The sequence below is a fragment of the Benincasa hispida genome, chromosome 4 (assembly GCF_027475165.1).
Source record: "Benincasa hispida cultivar pf3 chromosome 4, pf3_genome.v1.1, whole genome shotgun sequence".
In the NCBI taxonomy this organism is placed as follows: Eukaryota; Viridiplantae; Streptophyta; class Magnoliopsida; order Cucurbitales; family Cucurbitaceae; genus Benincasa; species Benincasa hispida.
In genome coordinates, this window is record NC_143481.1 from 39,036,622 (window position 1) to 39,054,929 (window position 18,308).

Here is an 18,308-nt window from a genome sequence, read left to right on the forward strand (position 1 = left end):
GAGTTTACATGGAGAGAATAAAATGTACAAATACAATAAGTTAGGGCATCACAATACCCATCAATTCTCTCACTTGCCCTAGTGATACAAAACTCATAGACCTAATACTAATAGGTGACCCTCGAACATTTTAGCCGAGAGGGCCTTCGTAAATGGATCAACTAAGTTGTCTTGGGAAGCAATCTGATAAGATGGTACTTCCGTTCGATATGCTTTCCCCTTTTATGGTTTCGTGGTTCCTTTGAATTTGCAATTGCTTCACTGTTGTCACAATAGAGAGTGACAGGCAGGTGAATGTTAGGAACTACTTCCATATCTATCAGGAACTTTCTGAGCCATACTGCTTCTTTTGCTGCTTCGCTTGCAGCTACATACTCAGCTTCCATTGTGGAATCCGCAATACAACTCTGTTTGATGCTTCTCCACACAACTACTCCTTCGTTTAGAGTGAATACTGACCCCGAAGTTGATTTCCTATAATCAATATCAGTCTGAAAGCCAGAATCAGTGTATCCAATAAAGATTAAATCCTTAGGACCATACACGAACATATAATCTCTCGTTCTCCGAAGATACTTGAGAATGTTTTTAACAGCAGTCCAATGGTCATGACCAAGATTGGATTGAAATCTGCTGACAATTCCTACGGCATAGCATATATCGGGACGAGTACACAACATTGCATACATTAAACTCCCAACTGCATATGTATATGGAATTCGATTCATCTTCTCAATTTCTTGAGGTGTCTTAGGACTCTGCTCCTTAGACAAGTGAATTCCATGCCTGAAAGGTAAAAATCATTTCTTGGAATTTTTCATTTTATACCTAGACAACATCTTGTCTATATAAGATACTTGAGATAATGCCAATGTTCTGTTCTTGCGATTCCGAACTATTTGGATTCCAAGAACATACTGTGCTTCTCCCAAATCTTTCATTTGGAATTGTGAAGCCAACCATCTCTTAACGTCAGCTAGATATTCTACCTCATTCCCAATGAGTAGAATATCATCAACATACAACACCAGAAAAGCGATAGTTTTGTTAACGAACCATGTGAATTTGTGTGTTGATTCTCTATTCTTTTCACATTTTTTGTATTCTTTATCTGTAGAACATGATCATCCCCTTATCTAGCCAACATGAGACTTTGGTTGCATTTTCAACAATTGTCCCCGTGGACAAACTACCACATTGAGCCTCCTCTCAAATACTTATCCCTCTAAATTACGCTTAGCATATTACCTTTTATCTAGGTCAATTCTTCACCAGAGGACACAATTTGTCTGAATGATCAAACCATGAATTTACTATGACTAACTACGACTACGTCATTGAGACATTAATTTCTTTGTTCTCCTCTAGAGGATGTTTTTTCAACAAGGATTTTCTATCGACATAGCTAAGTCAGGAGTATGGTTCTATTACCACTTGTTACATTCCCAACAATATAGAAACTCACATAACTTTCAGTAAAAAAAAAAAAAAAAAAAAAAAAGAAGAAGAAGAAAGCTTCGGAAAACAAAAAACTGAAATCTTAAATCTAAGATCAACTTAAAATATATATTTTTTTAAATTTGGATCTAACAAACTTAAAAAAGAACCGACTTGACAGAACCCAAATATATTAAAATCTAAAATGATAACGAAAATTACAAGATAAACCAAGTGTTCGAGGTACTTGGACTATCCCAAACTTGTGAGATAACTCTCAAACCCTAATTGATATACCAAATATTGCTTATCCTCTCCATTTCTCCTCCCCTCTATTTATAGCCAACTTCCCTAACAAACTCTATGATATTCCTCTAATACCAATCATATCACAAGTGTAATAATTTAATTAAGATAAACCTAAAATCATAAATAAATAAAAGACATTATTAAAAGGTAGAAGCGAAAAAGTGAAACCTTATTCATTTGAATACTGCTATGAGGCAAGTGCAACTCAAGGAGACATGTTGAACAAAAATTTGATGGCAAACACTTCGATGGATAGCCAGGCCAATTGAGAAATCCTAATAGGTTGGAGAGAAATTCGATTCCTCCAGAAAGACGCACATTATGAATTTCCAATATTCTTAAATATGTCATACGTTCAAACAGCTTGGAGGGAACTGTGAGCATCTAAGAACTTCACATTGAATTCATGAATTTTGTAAGGTTGATGAAGTAAGTCTCTGTTTGTAGTTGTAATGATAACTCTACTCCCTGGACCAAACCAATGAGGCCCTCTAGCTAGCATATTTAGTTGCTCTTTCTTTTCAACCCCATCAAGAACTAGAAGAACCCTTTTATTACGTAGTCGATTCCCAATCATTTCCGCTCCCAAGTTCTCATTCCATATTCTAATGTTTTCTTTTAAACCAAAATGGGAAAGTAGTTGTTCTTGAAGTGATACTAAATTATCTTTCTTGGAATCATTTCCAAGAACGTGAAGAAAACAACTGCCATCAAATTTAGATGCAATGCAATCATAAACCACTTTAGCAATGGTCGTCTTACCGATGCCGCCCATCCCTACCATCCCTATAAAACGTACATCATCTAATCCTAAACCAAGTTCCACATTCATCTGTTCCAATGGATTTGTCATTCCAACTAAATTTTTGTCAAGGTTACTAGCTTAGGACGACATCTATCAAATATATGCTTAGTGATTTGCTTGATGATGTCTACTTCAGGGCCGCATACCAAAGGAGTGAGTTTGTCAAACTTAACCATCAATATTACAAGATGAAAAGAAAAGACGATCAAATGAGAGATTTCACGTATGATTTTGAAATGATTAAATTATTTTTGTCATGTTTAAAATAACTCTAAAACATACTTTTAATCGCTCAAAGTCGACTCAATGTTTAATTTTACATTTTAAAACGAATTTTTCAATGAATGATTAAAAAAAGGAATGGTTTCGAAAAAAATGACAAAAGTAATTTTAACCATTTTAGAATCATCACTCTCAACTATGTCATTAGTCCACCAGTATTGTGTCACAACAGCTCCAGAGAGGTTGCCAATTTTTTTCATGGAATCCTTCCAGTTTCGAACGTCCTCCAAATATTTTTTCTTTTGCTCGTCTGAAAACTCAGCAGCTACATGTTCATGCAGACGAAAGCTTTGTTCGAAACTTCGGACTGATGTCGAACGTCTGAAGGAGCGACATGATAAAACACAGGAAGGATTAGATCTGTCCTACGACCCATGGTAGCTATTATCTTGGTCAACTCTTTCAAGCACCACTTTGAAGAAGCATAGTTTTTTGATAGAATCACAATCGAAAACCTTGATTCTTCAATTGCTTTCATTAGTTTTTTGCTGAGATTATCTCCCATTAAGATCTTCTTATCATCCATAAAAGTCATTATTCCCAATCGACGTAATGCATCGTATAAAAATCCGATGAAGGTGTTGCGAGTATCTGTGCCTCTGAAACTTATGAAAACATCATAGCTCATTCGTGGATGATTGTGAAAAGTTGATGACTGGACCTCCATGCTTCCAAAGCACCTCAAAGTTCAAACGAAAGACTCACGGTAGGATCAGCTTCATTTTCTTCTTCTTTACAGGTTTTTCATCACTACCTTTTTTTTCTCCATAGATTCAAGACTGGGTCTTCATTGACATTTGCATTATTGGTTCAGTGAATGGTCCCTTTCTTAAACTCATAATCTCCATTAAGAATTGAAATTAATAAATAAAAGAAAAAAGACCATGACCAACGTGTGAACCACTTGGAGGTGACTTTATCTATTGTTTCTTTTAAATAATTTTTATAAATCCGGTTTAGAAGTAAAACGCTCATTTATTTGGTTATATTTTTTCACATGTTTTTTTTTTTCTTTTAACACGTAAAAGTTTGGTTTGTACTATAATTAAAATGCTCATACAAATATATCAAATTATAAAGAATTAGTAAACACAATTTGCATCTAAAACACTATGACTGACCGCCGGGGGGGAGTTGGTAATTGTCGGTTGGTGGGCAAAAGTGTTTGTGATTGGAGTGGGCAAGCACCAACATATCTAGTATAGGTCTGGGGGACTCGAACCCCTCAACTTTATGCTCTTTATAGAATATATATATATAAAAAAATTGACATAGTATAATACCATCAACAAGCTCAATGATAAACCCTTACGTTTGGAGATTAAGACGGAAGTCATCTACTGTTCAACTTCATTTTTAAATTTCTTTTTATTCATTTTTATAATTATAAAGCTTCAACTTCAATAAATCTTTAGCTTTTCAATTTAGTCTTCAACTTTTTCTTGGCTTTCTTCAACTTCTTCTCCTACTTTGTGAGGTAAGATTTTTTTTTTTTAATTTATTTAATTTTATTCTTCTTTTTAAGATTGTTATTTCTATGCATTTGGTTTTAATATTTCAAATTATTTTTATTTTTTGTTTTAATTTTTTAAATTTCTTCTTCACCCTCTTCTTGGCTTCTTCTTCATCTTCTTCTCCTAGTTTGAGAAAGTTTTGTAATTTATTTTTCTTCTTCTAGTTTTTTATTTTATTTATATGCATTTGGTTTTCCATATTTCATATCAATCTTTTTTTTTAGTTTCTGTATTTTATATTTATTTTATTAATTTTCAAAATAATTTATGCATCTTAAGTAAACATCTTAAACTTTGCTTGTTGGGTTGTTTAAGTTATGATATTATGTTATGTTGTCAGTTTTTTTTTATGAATTCATGGGTTGTTGTTTAAGTTAGTAAATGTATTAATTATTACTGAATCATGAAGCCCCATGACAATAAAATTTATGGATCTGCCACTGTAAGCATGAAGGATTCTAGATGAGGAGATCCTTGAGTGGAAGTGGATCGTCCCAAATCTCATTTTTATAGAAGTCATAATTTTAGAGAGATAGAAATCAATTATGCATTTAATACATAATTTTCAACATGCTTAAACAAAAGAAACTAGAAGAGAAAAAGGGGAAGAGAAGGCTTATCATTGAGGACTAAATCTTCATGCGATTCCTCTCCAACAATTTGACACCACCACGAATGGCTACCTCGATATTCTTAGGTGAGAACCGAGTCTGTGGGGCTCTGGCTTAGTGAGAGAAGGGAGATTGAGAGGAGAGGAAAAGATTTTTTTTTTTGTTTTTTCACACAACTATTCTATGCGTTTTTTTCACTTTATCTTTTGTAGGAAGAAGAAGAATAATCGGGAACCAGCTTCCTAGTTACCTGATGTGGAGAGAATAAAGGGGAGAAAAGTTATTTCCCTCTATTAAATTTAATTTTAAAATAAAACAAAACAAAACAAAATAATTTAATATTGATAAATTAAAATATTATATATATATATATATATATATATATATATATAATAAATAATTTATTATACATATAAACATAACTATATGTTATATCATATATAACATATAACCTATAGTTTCAATTCTCTCTTATCAATGGCTTTTAATATAAATCACATTTACATTAAATTCAACTATATGAATCTAATTCATATAATTAATATTTGAATCATATTCAAATATTTATTTTCTCTCATAAATACTTAATATAATGTATCAAATACATTATAGTATTTATTTCATGTATAATTAATTTGAACAATTCAAATTAATCCAAAAGCTGATTCTTATTTATTCTCGTTAAGCTACCGAGAGGACCTCATGGACCTGTAGCTTGAAGCTCCAATAGTATGTTAATAATTAATTGAACTCTTTAATTAAATTATTCACCATTCGTTAACTGACGGACACTCCACTAAAGACCAACAGTTGCACTCTTTGCACTACAGATATATTTTTGTGTCCATTGAACATAACCAATCAACAGTACGATGACCCTTCACAAATTGCTTGTAAGTATAGCTGAGCCAAAATTACCGTTTTGCCTCTGTAGTTACATCTAACTTCTTAAGTACCAGTAATCCTTCTAATGAACAATAAATCATAGTCCAACTATGACCAGAACCCCTCTTGAGCCAGGAGAGGGTATGGCGCTACATTGTTCAAGCCCTGGAATCAGCCCTTAAGGGAGCAAATTATCTACTTGTCCCGACATTGGAGAAAGAGTGAATTCCTTCTTGTGTAACTATGTTCTCAGCTCCCCAGACGAATCCCCAAAATAGTAGACTTATTGAGTCGGCGATCTGGCCACTCTCATCCATACAAATCAAAAGACCACCCTCATGAGTAGGAGTTCACAACTCACTCAGGATTCAGATCATGTTACCTATGATCATCCTCGTGAAATGTACGTCTCTATTATGAACAACGTTATATAATGAGACTAAACATTTTGTGATCCAGTCTTATACAAACTCCTTTGTATAGAATATCTCCATGTCTCCACATGAATGATCAAGATCAGATCATTTGTAGCACTTTAAAACAATTGTAACATCTACAAAGCGGGTCATACTCGTACTGTCACTAGAATAAGATATCCAACTTTATCCATCTACTATAGACTATTTAGGTTATCACTTAAACATGATCCACTCGCATGTCTCTACATACATGTTTAAACTCCAAGATAACCTTGGATGTTAGTTTGTTGGTTTGTGGTTAATGCAACTAATTTTTGAAATAAAACATCACATATTTATTATATAAATAAAATGTTTATACATTACAATTACAAACTATAGGACCTTACGAGATTTAGGGCATCAACCCCACAATCTCCCACTTGATCTAAAGCTAGTGGGGCGTACAATGTAAAAGTCATACTAAAGTACAAAGTACACAAATCAATAAACTATGGCACAAATCGCCAATACAAATCTCCCATTTTCTCTAGTCTAAACATGACCTGTCTCGTAGACCCATACTCTGTAGGTGACCCTCAAACACCTTAGACATGAGAACCTTTGTAAATGGATGAGTAACATTGTGCTCCGAAGCTATCTGTGTGACAATCACGTCCTCTCGATGCACAATCTCTCGGATGAGATGATATTTTCGCTCTATGTGTTTCCCCCGCTTGCGACTCCTAGAAACTCGAGAATTAGCCACAATACCACTATTATCATAATAAAGTGTGATGACCTTTGACATATCTGAAACGACTTCCAGATCCGTCAAGAATTTCCTGAGCCAAACAGCTTCCTTAGTAGCTTCACAAGCCTCTACATACTCAGCCTCCATAGTAGAGTTAGCAATACACCCTTGCTTGGTGCTCCTTCAGACTATTGCCCCTCCGTTAAGAGTGAACACTGATCCTGATATGGATTTCCTAGAATCCTTATCAGTTTGGAAAATAGAATCCATGTATCCAGTAAGGATCAAATTCTTAGAACCATACACGAGCATGTAGTTCCTCGTTCTTTGTAGATACTTGAGAATATTCTTAATGGTGGTCTAGTGATAAAATCAAGGATTAGACTGATATCTACTAACTATCCCACCACATAGCAGTTGTCAGATCTAGTACATAACATCACATACATCAGGTTGTCAACAGCCGATGCATAGGTGATTTGTCTCATTTCCTCAACCTCTTGAGGTGTCTAAAGACACTGCTCGTTAGACAATATTACTCCATGTCTGAAAGGTAGTAAGCCTCTCTTGATGTTTTGCAGCGAATACTTGACAAGTATCTTGTCAATATACGATGCTTGAGACAGAGCTAGCACTACAAGAAAAACCACTTTTATTGACGTTTGCAGTTTTAAATACCTGAGGTTTTTATGAAAAATAATGTCAAGAAATAGGTATTTTAAAGAAAAAAAACATCAAGAATTGTTTTAAAAAAGTAGAGGTTGTGCATCTTTTTCGGAAAATACAGTACTCGACGTTTTAAAAATATCAAGTTCAATTAATGGTTTCTTGACGTTTTGAAAACACCAAGAATACTAGAATATACAGGGAAACGTTGCAACACTACAGATTTTAACGAAAACATGGAAAAAGTGGAAAATGTGCGCGTCACGCTCTCAATAGCATTGTAACGCTACGGGTTTCGACGGAAAAATAGCTTGAGGTTCCAAGCTTCGAGCTTCGTTTAATTCTATAATTCCCCCAAAATCCTCTTCCTCTCTGTCGATTTGCCGTTCCAATTCGCAAACCACTTACAATATTCATCCAGAAATTCGGTATCGTCCTCGCCATGGAATGTACCAATGCCAATGGTAATTTCCCCTTTCAATATTTCTCAATTATTTCTCTTTCTCTGATCTCTCAATTTCTTCTTCTTTTTTGTTTTTCCAATTTCTATGCCCGAAGAAACCCTGTACTGTGCTCTACAGAACCAAGCACTGGAGCATTACTAATTATTACCCATGGGGGATCTCTTTGGCTTTTCTCTACATGAATCGATTGTCCGAGCTTCTGATTCACAAACCTGGCAAGGGTTTCCTTCTCTATCTCCTTGTCCTTCTTCTTTCCCTAATTTTAACTATCTTCTTTCTTTCTCTCTATTTTCCTTTATGTGTTCTATCCGATTTGAAGTTTTAGGGTTTTGTTTTTACAGAGATGATTGTTCTTCACGATCGTGGAAACCTACAACAGTGGAGGATGGAAGCATTATCTTCAAGAAATCACAGAGTTTCAGGTTTTGTGAAAAGGGTATCATGATCGAAGGAGAAACAGAATCATGCCAGAGAATATTTGAGGATTGTGTTCATTGGTCCGTTACTTTCAATATCTTTTTCATTTTGTGAATATTTTTCCTTATAAAATTTAACATGATTCTAGTTTCTCAGTCTATTTAACATGATTCTAGTTTCTTAGTTCTTAAAGAACTCGTGTTTTGAAGTTATGCATACAACTCAAAGGGGTTCTCAATTTTGCTTTCCTTGTTTTTAACTTTTTCTACTCTCGGATAAACTTTCTCATTTTTTATTTTATTAGGGGTCTTGCTTCCTTGAAAATCTCCCTCGTTCTGTTATGAAACTATGTTCAAGGTCTTTCTGTCTGTTAGAATCAGTTTGTAGGGAACTTTATATCAACAATAAAGAAACTAAAAAAAGAAAAAAAAAGGTAGCGAGCCAGTTGCAAAGTTCCCTCGGATGGATGAACAATTTCAGAATTTTTCTAGATCAACACTTTTTTTTCTTTTTCTTTTCTTAATTGATATTTTCATGTTTTCCTCACACTTTGTCATGGACTCATGCTTATATCTAGTTGAGGGGATGTTATTTTGGCATTAAATCAATCTCAGTTTTATATATATCTAACTATTGACATCAGCTAACATTTTGAGCCAATTTGCAGATTGGGCAACACATCACCTCCAACGGTGGTGTCGTAATTGCTGAAGAACTTGCACCATATCTGGATTTGTCAGAGGGGAACATTGTAAGTTTCAAACTGAAATTGATAGGGGTTGGGGTACCAATGGAAAATAATTGATGTGTTTTCAAAGATGTAAACAATTTGGTTGAGGTTGCCAATCATTATTGCTCGACGACTATTTGACAATAGGTGGAATGGAATCAACTCATATTTAAGTGTAATTCAAATCTTAGTTTTCTGTATGATTTTGTTTCATCTTCTTGATGATTGCAGGATGATGAGTCGTACATTTTACCAGTTCTTTTACGTTTTGATGGCCAACGTGAAATTGATGAAGAGGTATGTTTAACAAGATATGAAATGCTTGAATGGATACAATTAGCTCAATCTACCCATATTTGATGCAATAATATGTGAACACCAGTCTGTTGCTAGGTTGAGGCTTGAAGCGTTGTGCTAGTTATTTCGTCTATTGAGGCTTGAACACAAGTCTAAAATCGATGTTACTTATTTCGTCTAATGGATGCAATTATCCTAGTTATTTCATCTATCCCAAAAAGCACAATCTACCCATGGGTGAGGCTTGAACAAAAGTCTGAAATTGTTGTCACACTTCTCACTCCCACTTACTATAAACAATCTCTCCATTCACCTTGATATTGATCTATACAAATGCCACCCGTAGGGGACACCCATGGTGCCTCAAGGTTGAGTATAGATCTCACGGTGTGAAATTTAAAGAGAAATGTGAAGAGGATGAAATGAAGTATCATATACCACATTTTCCTCTCGTTGAGCATTTTACATAGGGTTAATTAACTTAGGAAAATCTAGCTACTGATTTTAACTAAGAGATTGTTTAATTTGCCCAAAAACAACTCTTGCCTTTGGATAGTTTAAAATAAGTTTCCAAGTAGGGGTATTACATTTCCGTCAACTTAAATACCCCAATCTAGACATAACTCACCTTAGACAAAAGGTTCTTATATACATTTGTTACAATGTTAATCTTTTATGAAGAATCAATATAATCTTATTAAATCGATTAAAAGATTAAACTTAAATTTCTAATCTCATTAGAAACGTGATCTTAGATCTATTTGAATCATGTTTTAAAACAATTTTAAAAGATGATTATAAAGTAAGGTTTGCATGCAACCATGAATTATTGATTTTAATTTCTAATTTCATTTTATTATAACAATTATAAACAAAAGAAATAAATTAAAGTCATACATTGCATGCTTTGACATATTTTAGTAAACTATAACATTTGTAAATTAACCTAAAATAGTGTTATGCTTCATGCAATTTCATTTCATTAATAACATATATAACATTTATATAATAAAATAATGAAACATACTACAGCATACATCTATACATACATTGAATCATATATTATAACAATTATAATATAAATGATGCATGAATGTGCATGCATGCATATATTATAATATTTATATTATATGACGCATGAGCATGCTATATTAGTTAAATCATGCATATACATATATAATAACACTTACAATATAAATGATGCACGAAATTAAATGCATAATCTATGGTGGGATTTTATACTTTATGACATACAATATGACATATCTATAAGATTAAATCATACATCACATGTATAATAATAAAAGAAATTAACGGACTGGGATTGGACTCCTAAAAACATAAATAAAAGGCTAACTATTACAAAAAAAATACATCTGGTTCGAAATAGGTGAATCGGACCTTGAACCACTCGAACCAGACAATGAATTGGTCAAGATGAACCCATACAACTCAAACTGAAGAATCCACGAACCGAACCAGACTAGAAAAGCATGAAATCTTTGTCTCAGAGCGTCGCGATGCTACCAACAATTTCTTCGTATATCGCATCACAGCGTCGCGACGCTAGGGCACAGTGTCGTGATGCAACTGTACAGTCGCCATTGTACAGTTTCGAACTACTTCGAAACTCCGTCATTTTTTGCCTCGAATTCTCTACAAACCAGTCGAGAACAACCACGGATGACTCAACAAATGAATTTACAGAATCGATCACAAGTTTACGCCCCAAAACACGGGCCTTCACAATACCAAATTTGTAAAACAAAAGCGATAAAACTAAATGTCCAATCCCGTAAATATCCATTAATGCATACCACTCAACATAAAACTCATCACATGAATTTACAGAATGCAAATACCCACCATTGACTATAAAATTAATTAAAAAAAATGGAAATTTGGGATCAAAATCTTGTGGCTCTGATACCAATTGAAAGATCCTAGATGAGGAGATCCTTGAGCGAAAGTGGATCGTCCCAAATCCCATATTTAAAGAAATCATAATTTTCCAGAGATAGAAAACAATTATGCATTTAATACATAATTTTCAGCATGCTTAAACAAAAGAAACTAGAAGAGAAAAAGGGGAAGGAAAGATTTACCTTTGAAGACTAAATCTTCATGTGATTCCTCTCCAACGATTGGATACAACCATGAATGGCTACCTCGATATTCTCATGTGAGAACCCAAGAGTTTGTGAGCTCTGACTATTTTGGTGAAGGAAGAGATAGAAGAGGAAAAAGAAAATTTGTTTTTTCATAGAACTATTCTATGTGCTTTTTTTACTTTCTCTTTTGCAAGAAGAAGAAGAAGAATCAAGAACCAACTTCCCACTTACGTGATGTGGAGAGAATTAAAGGGAGGGAAGTGCCTCTTATTTTCATTTATTACGGTTCTTTTTTCACTAGTGTTGTAATTTGAATAGTCTTAGTACTATTTGTAATATCGGTCCTTATATATCGTATTAACAATCGAAAGATGGTCAAAAGAAAAAATCTCTATTTGACAGGGTTTCTTTCTATACCTATGAATTTCATTGGACCTATAAATGATACATTGGAAGAATCTTTTGGCTCTTCCAATATCAATAGGTTGATTGTTTCGCCCTTGTATCTTCAAAAAGGAAAAAAGATCTCTGAGAGCTGTTTCTTGGATCATAAAGAGAGTACTTGGGTTCTCCGAATAACTAAAGTATCATGCCTAAATCTAACTAGGGTTTGCGGTAGTGGAGGAACTGGATCGGAAAAAAGACGAATTTTAATTGTCAGATATCTAATGAAACCATCACTGGAATTGAGATCTCATTCAAAGAGAAAGATATCAAATATATGGGATTTATTTTTATATATTATATAGATGATCAGATCCGCAAAGACCATGATTGGGAATTGTTTAATCATCTTTCTCCGAGGAAGAGGCGAAACATAATCAACTTGAATTCAGGACAGCTATTTGAAATCTTAGTGAAAAACTGGATTTGTTATCTCATGTTTTCTTTTAGTGAAAAAATAGCAATTGAAGTAGAGGGCTTCTTCAAACAACAAGGAGCTTAATTTTAAGCAATTAGATTCGATTCATAAGAACCCCTAAATAATTTTTCAATAAAAAGGAAAGTCTAAAGTAGATAGGTTTTCGCTTTTTAGCTCACTCTCTTTTGGTAAACTAATTTATTATACATAAAAACACAACTATATGTTATATCATATATAATATATAACCTATAGTTTTTATATTACATCAATTATAATATAACCTATAGTTTCAATTCTCTCTCACAAATGACTTTTAATATAAATCACATTTACATTAATTCAACTATATGAATTCAATTCATATAATTAATATTTGAATCATATTTAAATATCTATTTTCTCTCATAAATACTTAATATAATGTACCAAATATATTATAGTAATTATATCATATCTAATTAAATTAAAGATTATAGTAATTATTTCATATATAATTAAATTAACTTAATTATATGACATATAATTAATTCCTTCAATTAATTTGAACAATTCAAATTAATCTAAAAACTGATTCTTATTTATTCGCGTTGAGTTACCGAGGGGACCTCATGGACCTATAGCTTGAAGCTCAAACGGTACATGAATAATTAATTAAACTATTTAGTTAAATTATTCACCATTCATTAACTGACGAACATTCTACTAAAGACCGACAATTACACTCTTCGCACTACAGATATATTTCTGTGTCCATTGGATATAACCAATGAACATACGATGATCCTTCACAAATTGCTTGTAAGTACAGTTGGACCAAAATTACTGTTTTGCCTATGTAGTTATATGTAACTTCTTAAGTACTACTGATCCCTTTAATGAACAATAAATCATATAGTCCAACTATGACCAAAACCCCTCTCGAGCCAGGAGAGGATGTGACGTCATATTGTTCAACCCCCGAAATCAGTGCTTAAGGGAGAAATTTATCAACTTGCCCCGACATTGGGGAAGGAGTAAGTTTCTTCTTGTGTAACTATGTTCCCAACTCCCCAATCAAACGCATCCGCAAAATGGTAAGCTTATTGAGTTGACGATTTGGCCACTCTCACCCATACAAATCAAATGACTACGTTCATGGGCAGGAGTTTACAACTCACTCAAAATTAAGGTCATGTTACCTATGGTTATCCTGGTGGAATGTAAGTCTTTATTATGAACGGCGTTATATAATGAGACTAAACATTTTGTGGTCCGGTCTCATACAAACTCGTTTGTATAGAATATCCCTACTCACTGTCTACATATGAACGATCATGATCAAATCATTTATGACACTTTACAACAATTGTAACATTTATATAGTGGGTCATACTCATAATATCACTAGGATAAGGTATCCAGCCTTATCCATATACTACAGACCATTTAGGTTATCACTTAAATATGATCCACCCGTATGTCTCTACATATATGTTTAAGCTCCAAGATAACTTTGGATATCAGTTTATTGGTTTATGGTTAACACAACTAATTTTTGAAATAAAACATCACATATTTTATTACATAAATAAAATGTTTGTATATTATAATTACAAACTATAGGACCCTACGAGATTTAGGACATCAACCCCAAGAAGGCAAGGGTGGGCCGTAGAGCTATTGGAAATGAAGTAGTATGTTTTGAAAATTGCACTTTAGAAAAAATGCTAGATTACACAAAATACCCTTAAATTTTGCACTTCGTGTCAAAAATACCTTTGAACTTTCAAAAGTTTCAAAAGTATCTTGAACTTCCAAAATAATTTAAAAGATACTACTGTTAGTTTTGGATGTAAACCATTAATGTTTTGTGTAAAAAAATATCCCTAATTTTTCAAAAGTTTCAAGAATACCCTTAAACTTGAAAAAATGTTAAAAAATACCCTTACGGTTATATGAACAAAAATCATCAATAATGTCTTACTCATCTATTTTCCCTCTTTTTCCTCCCTTCTCTTCTTTAATACCCTCTAACTCTCTTTTTTGTTAACTTTTTGACATTTTTTTATCTAAAAAAATAATAATAAATATAACTTTACACTTTAGTCACGATATAAAGATTAGAAAGAGATTAATGAAAGCACCAAGGATTTTAAGACTTGAATGTTTCTAACAAAATTGTACATTAGGTAGTTGAGTGTGTGTTAATAGCCAAATACATTTTTATTGACCTTTTATTGTTTTCATTTGTTTTAAGGAGAGATTTTGAATTTGAAAATCTAAGAGATTTTGTGGGATTTTGTGTTTTAACTTAAAATTTTGGTTGCTAAGAAAATTCAGGTAAGAATTGGAAAAATAAGAGAAAATAAGAGTATATATGAAAAAGAAAGATATCTATATAGTTTGTTTACAAATTGGTTCTTTTCAAACTTAAGAAAACTTCCAACAAATTGGTCATCATATTAATGGTAAGAGCATTTTATTTTTAAATTTAAAGTTATTTTTTAGAACGAGGAATTAACGGTTTATGTTTTTCTTTAGTGGAGATATGTTTTTTTTTTTTACTTTTTTTTTTTAAAGATTTAAGGGCATTTTAGATTTTTTTTTTTAAAGTTCAGGAGTATTTTTTAAATAAAACTTTAATGGTTTCCATAAAAAATAACAGCAAAGGTATTTTTGGACTCTTTTTTAAAGTTCAAAGATATTTTTAAATAAAGTTTTAACAGTATTTTTGACACAAAAATATAAAGTTCAAAGTCTTTTTTTAAGTTATCCAAAAGAAAAAATAAAAAGGATAAAACAGTGTGTTTTGAAAATAATTTGGAAAAGCATGTTGATTTTTTGTCCTTCATAGAGTGGCTCTCTTAACGTGACACACCATTTTCTCGCTTTTTTTTTTTTTTTTTTTTTTTTTTTTTTTTTTAATTTCTTCCATTAACCATTTAAATTCTTCCGTTGATGGCTTTTGTTGTATATTAGAATACATAAACGTGTGTTGCACGTGTCTTTTTTTTTTTGGATTATATATATATATATATAAATGAACAAACAAATTAAGATTAAATTGAGAAACAACACTACAACAATTTTGGAAAGATGTGCGAAATGTATATATAATCATCACATTTCTCGAAATGGTTATGCGAATCTTGCCCAAGAATTAGTAAGTTTTTCGTCTTAAATTAAATCTTTTATTTTAATATGTTTATGCTAATTAAATATGTATGTTCATGTAGAACCTATCGAATGATCATTCTTATCAGGCGACTTCATGGGAAGAAGCAAGAAACGGAAAAAATAATGAATATTTTGATGAAGCTACTCGAGAATGTGTTAATCGGATTGTAAGTTTACATTGTGCAAAGTTTAAGATGATATATATATATAATGTTTGGAACTTGTGATGATATAGATATTGTGTGAAAATTGTAATATGTTTTACAGGATAAATTGGTTGAAGTCTATGAAGGTGAAGATGTTTTGACCAAAGTATTGGGTACAGAGGAATATTGGGGACGTGTTAGAGGAATGAGTGATTTTGTTTTCCATTCTTAATATTTCAAATTAGTAAAACCAAAGTTCTCAATGAGCCAAAGAATTGAAGGAGGCTCTAACGAAAAAAAATGTTTGACATGGTAAAGTATTAAGAGAAAGAACTCACAGGAGACAATCTTATCAGTCCAAATCATCTGTTGGAAGTGTTGCACTAAGTACATCTGAAGAAGAAGATATTAAGAAGATGCCTGAAGAAGATTTGGAGGTAATTTATTTGTTATGACTTTTAAATTTTAATCATATTGTACGTGTTTAACCATGCGTGACATAAGTTCTTTTAAATTTGTTAAGGGGACACCATGCCACTTGGCTATAAGAACTGTAGATAACATTGTTGTAGTAGCCACAACATTTGATGATGATGTATCATGCTTAACTGTTAAAGTTCTGATTGACATTGTCATTGGAGAAGATTTGCATATACCAATTCCTGTGAAGGGTAAAATAGAGTCCTTAAATCAAGCAATAGGTAACTTCGTAAAATGGCCTCGTGAACTTGTAGTTATGGTTGACGAGAAAAAAGTATGTCTCTTTTTCAGTATATGAGTTTGGTTATTTATTATTTTTCCTACTTTGAATTTTTGTAACTTTGGTTATGGTAGGACCATTCAACAATTAAGAGTTTCAGCCAGTCCTCTAAATATACTGACGCCAATGGTACCATCAAACTCTTGAATGGACATGTCATGCATAACATGAATGATGTAGACATGATCCGTATCACTTTGGACGAGCATATATTTGGAAGAGACAAATTTATTTATTTAGGCACGATGATCTGACCCAATATTGCAATATGGTTGAAATAGGCTACATGTGTATTTTGACATATATTGTGTAAGTATTAGTCATCTAGATTCACTCATGTATACTTTGTTTCATGTTTAAATAATAAATTTTAATTTGTTTAGGTATCTTTGGGATGAATGTGGTTGTGATATTACGAAGAAGTTTTTTTTTTTTTATAATTTATCAAGCAAGAATATCGCCACACGTGAAGTCTCAAGATATTCGATCTAGAAATTTAGTCAATCAACTACAATTGGCTAATTTAGACTAATTAGTCCTTATTCCATATAACACAGGGTAAGTAAATACAAGTTCTTAAGTTATTTTTAATTTACATTATACACGTACTAATATTTCAAAATTGTTGCTTATTATAGTTATCATTGGATATTGATTGTAATCAATCTACAAGAAAATTGTGTTTATATTTTGGACTCTCTTTGAAGTAAGGTTCAAGAGGATTTTCATGGAGTTATAAATATGTAAGTGTAATTGAACTTTCTTAGTTCTTAATTGAAGTATTTATGTTTAACTAATGTTTTCAAACTATTTAGTGAATTGAAAACATGGCAAGCCAAGCACGATCTCTAACACCATCGGTCTTCTCCAAAATGGAAACCTGCAAAAGGTAAATTTGCATTCATTTTTTAACAATTTATGTTCATCGAACATAAGAATAATTGTTTTCAACTTCTTTACATGAAGTACCCCCATCAATTAGATTTTGTAGTATGCAGGTACTATGTGCAAAAGTATATACATGAAATAGTGCATAATCCTACTACTCCCATTACTAGCCTCGTACATATATATATATTTTTTTTTTATATACTAGCTTTAATTTAATAAATGGACGTAAACTTATGTTGAATTTATCTTTTTCTTTTCCTCTTTGTAGTTCAATACAAAAAATGCATATACCCAAGGAGAGATTGACGTAATTCGAACCCAATTAGCAAGTTTTGTTGGCAGTTTTGTGTAAGGATGTAATTCTTGTTTTTTTTTTTTTTTTCTTGTCTTAATAGAATATAAATACTAGTTTAGAATGAATGCAAATTTATCTAACCATGATCCGTTTATTGGAAGATTTATGTATAATATTTTTGTGTTCATAGGGTATTTGGTGTTAAGTATTCATGGAATTAGTACTAATTGATATTTGTGAATGAGAGAAAGGATGACTTGGTGTAAATATTCTATGAAAGTCTGTTATTGTTATGCAAATGTTGGTGATTAGTGTATTTATTTCATATTGATTCTTGTTTGTGGATAAATTTCATAGGTGGAAGAAAAATATTGATGGCTTGCCATGCAATTTTTTTTTATACTTTTTAATAAAAAAACAATGACGAACATTTCCTGACCCAATACGAGACATATAATGTCATTTTTAACTTGACCAAAAAAATGGATTCAGCAACAGAATTAAAAAAAAGGACA

General features: G+C 32.2%; 1 protein-coding gene and 2 long non-coding RNA genes across 4 annotated transcripts; 2 read left to right on the forward strand and 1 right to left on the reverse strand.

Moving 5' to 3' along the window:
* Positions 1 to 2,101: 2,101 nt before the first annotated feature.
* Positions 2,102 to 3,633, reverse strand: LOC120076192 (TMV resistance protein N-like). The gene is made up of 2 exons (XM_090313212.1): positions 3,117 to 3,633; positions 2,102 to 2,578 (listed from the first exon to the last, which is right to left on the reverse strand). Exons 1-2 carry the CDS (start codon positions 3,498 to 3,500, stop codon positions 2,102 to 2,104), a joined length of 861 nt encoding a protein of 286 aa, XP_090169338.1. The 5' UTR covers positions 3,501 to 3,633.
* Positions 3,634 to 7,873: 4,240 nt separating this feature from the next.
* Positions 7,874 to 16,993, forward strand: LOC150036689 (uncharacterized). 2 transcript variants are annotated; one of them, XR_016528903.1, is made up of 8 exons: positions 7,936 to 8,125; positions 8,220 to 8,340; positions 8,467 to 8,622; positions 9,210 to 9,293; positions 9,504 to 9,569; positions 15,761 to 15,868; positions 15,969 to 16,284; positions 16,682 to 16,993. It is a non-coding gene; the product is annotated as an uncharacterized LOC150036689 (long non-coding RNA). The 2 variants fall into 2 exon arrangements; XR_016528902.1 differs by lacking the exons at positions 9,504 to 9,569; positions 15,761 to 15,868; positions 15,969 to 16,284; positions 16,682 to 16,993 and having other exon boundaries at positions 7,874 to 8,125; positions 9,210 to 9,472.
* On the forward strand, positions 16,991 to 17,947 carry LOC120075214 (uncharacterized). The gene is made up of 4 exons (XR_016528904.1): positions 16,991 to 17,165; positions 17,246 to 17,350; positions 17,423 to 17,496; positions 17,767 to 17,947. It is a non-coding gene; the product is annotated as an uncharacterized LOC120075214 (long non-coding RNA).
* The last annotated feature ends 361 nt before the right edge of the window (positions 17,948 to 18,308 follow it).

Bases quoted from the DNA above. Each gene is read 5' to 3' on its own strand.
- LOC120076192 (XM_090313212.1), bottom strand. From the start codon at position 3,500: ATGGAGGTCCAGTCATCAACTTTTCACAATCATCCACGAATGAGCTAT. The intron at 2,579-3,116 runs GTCTGCATGAAC...CCATTGGAACAG, and splicing joins AAGTTTCGAACAAAGCTTTC to ATGAATGTGGAACTTGGTTT.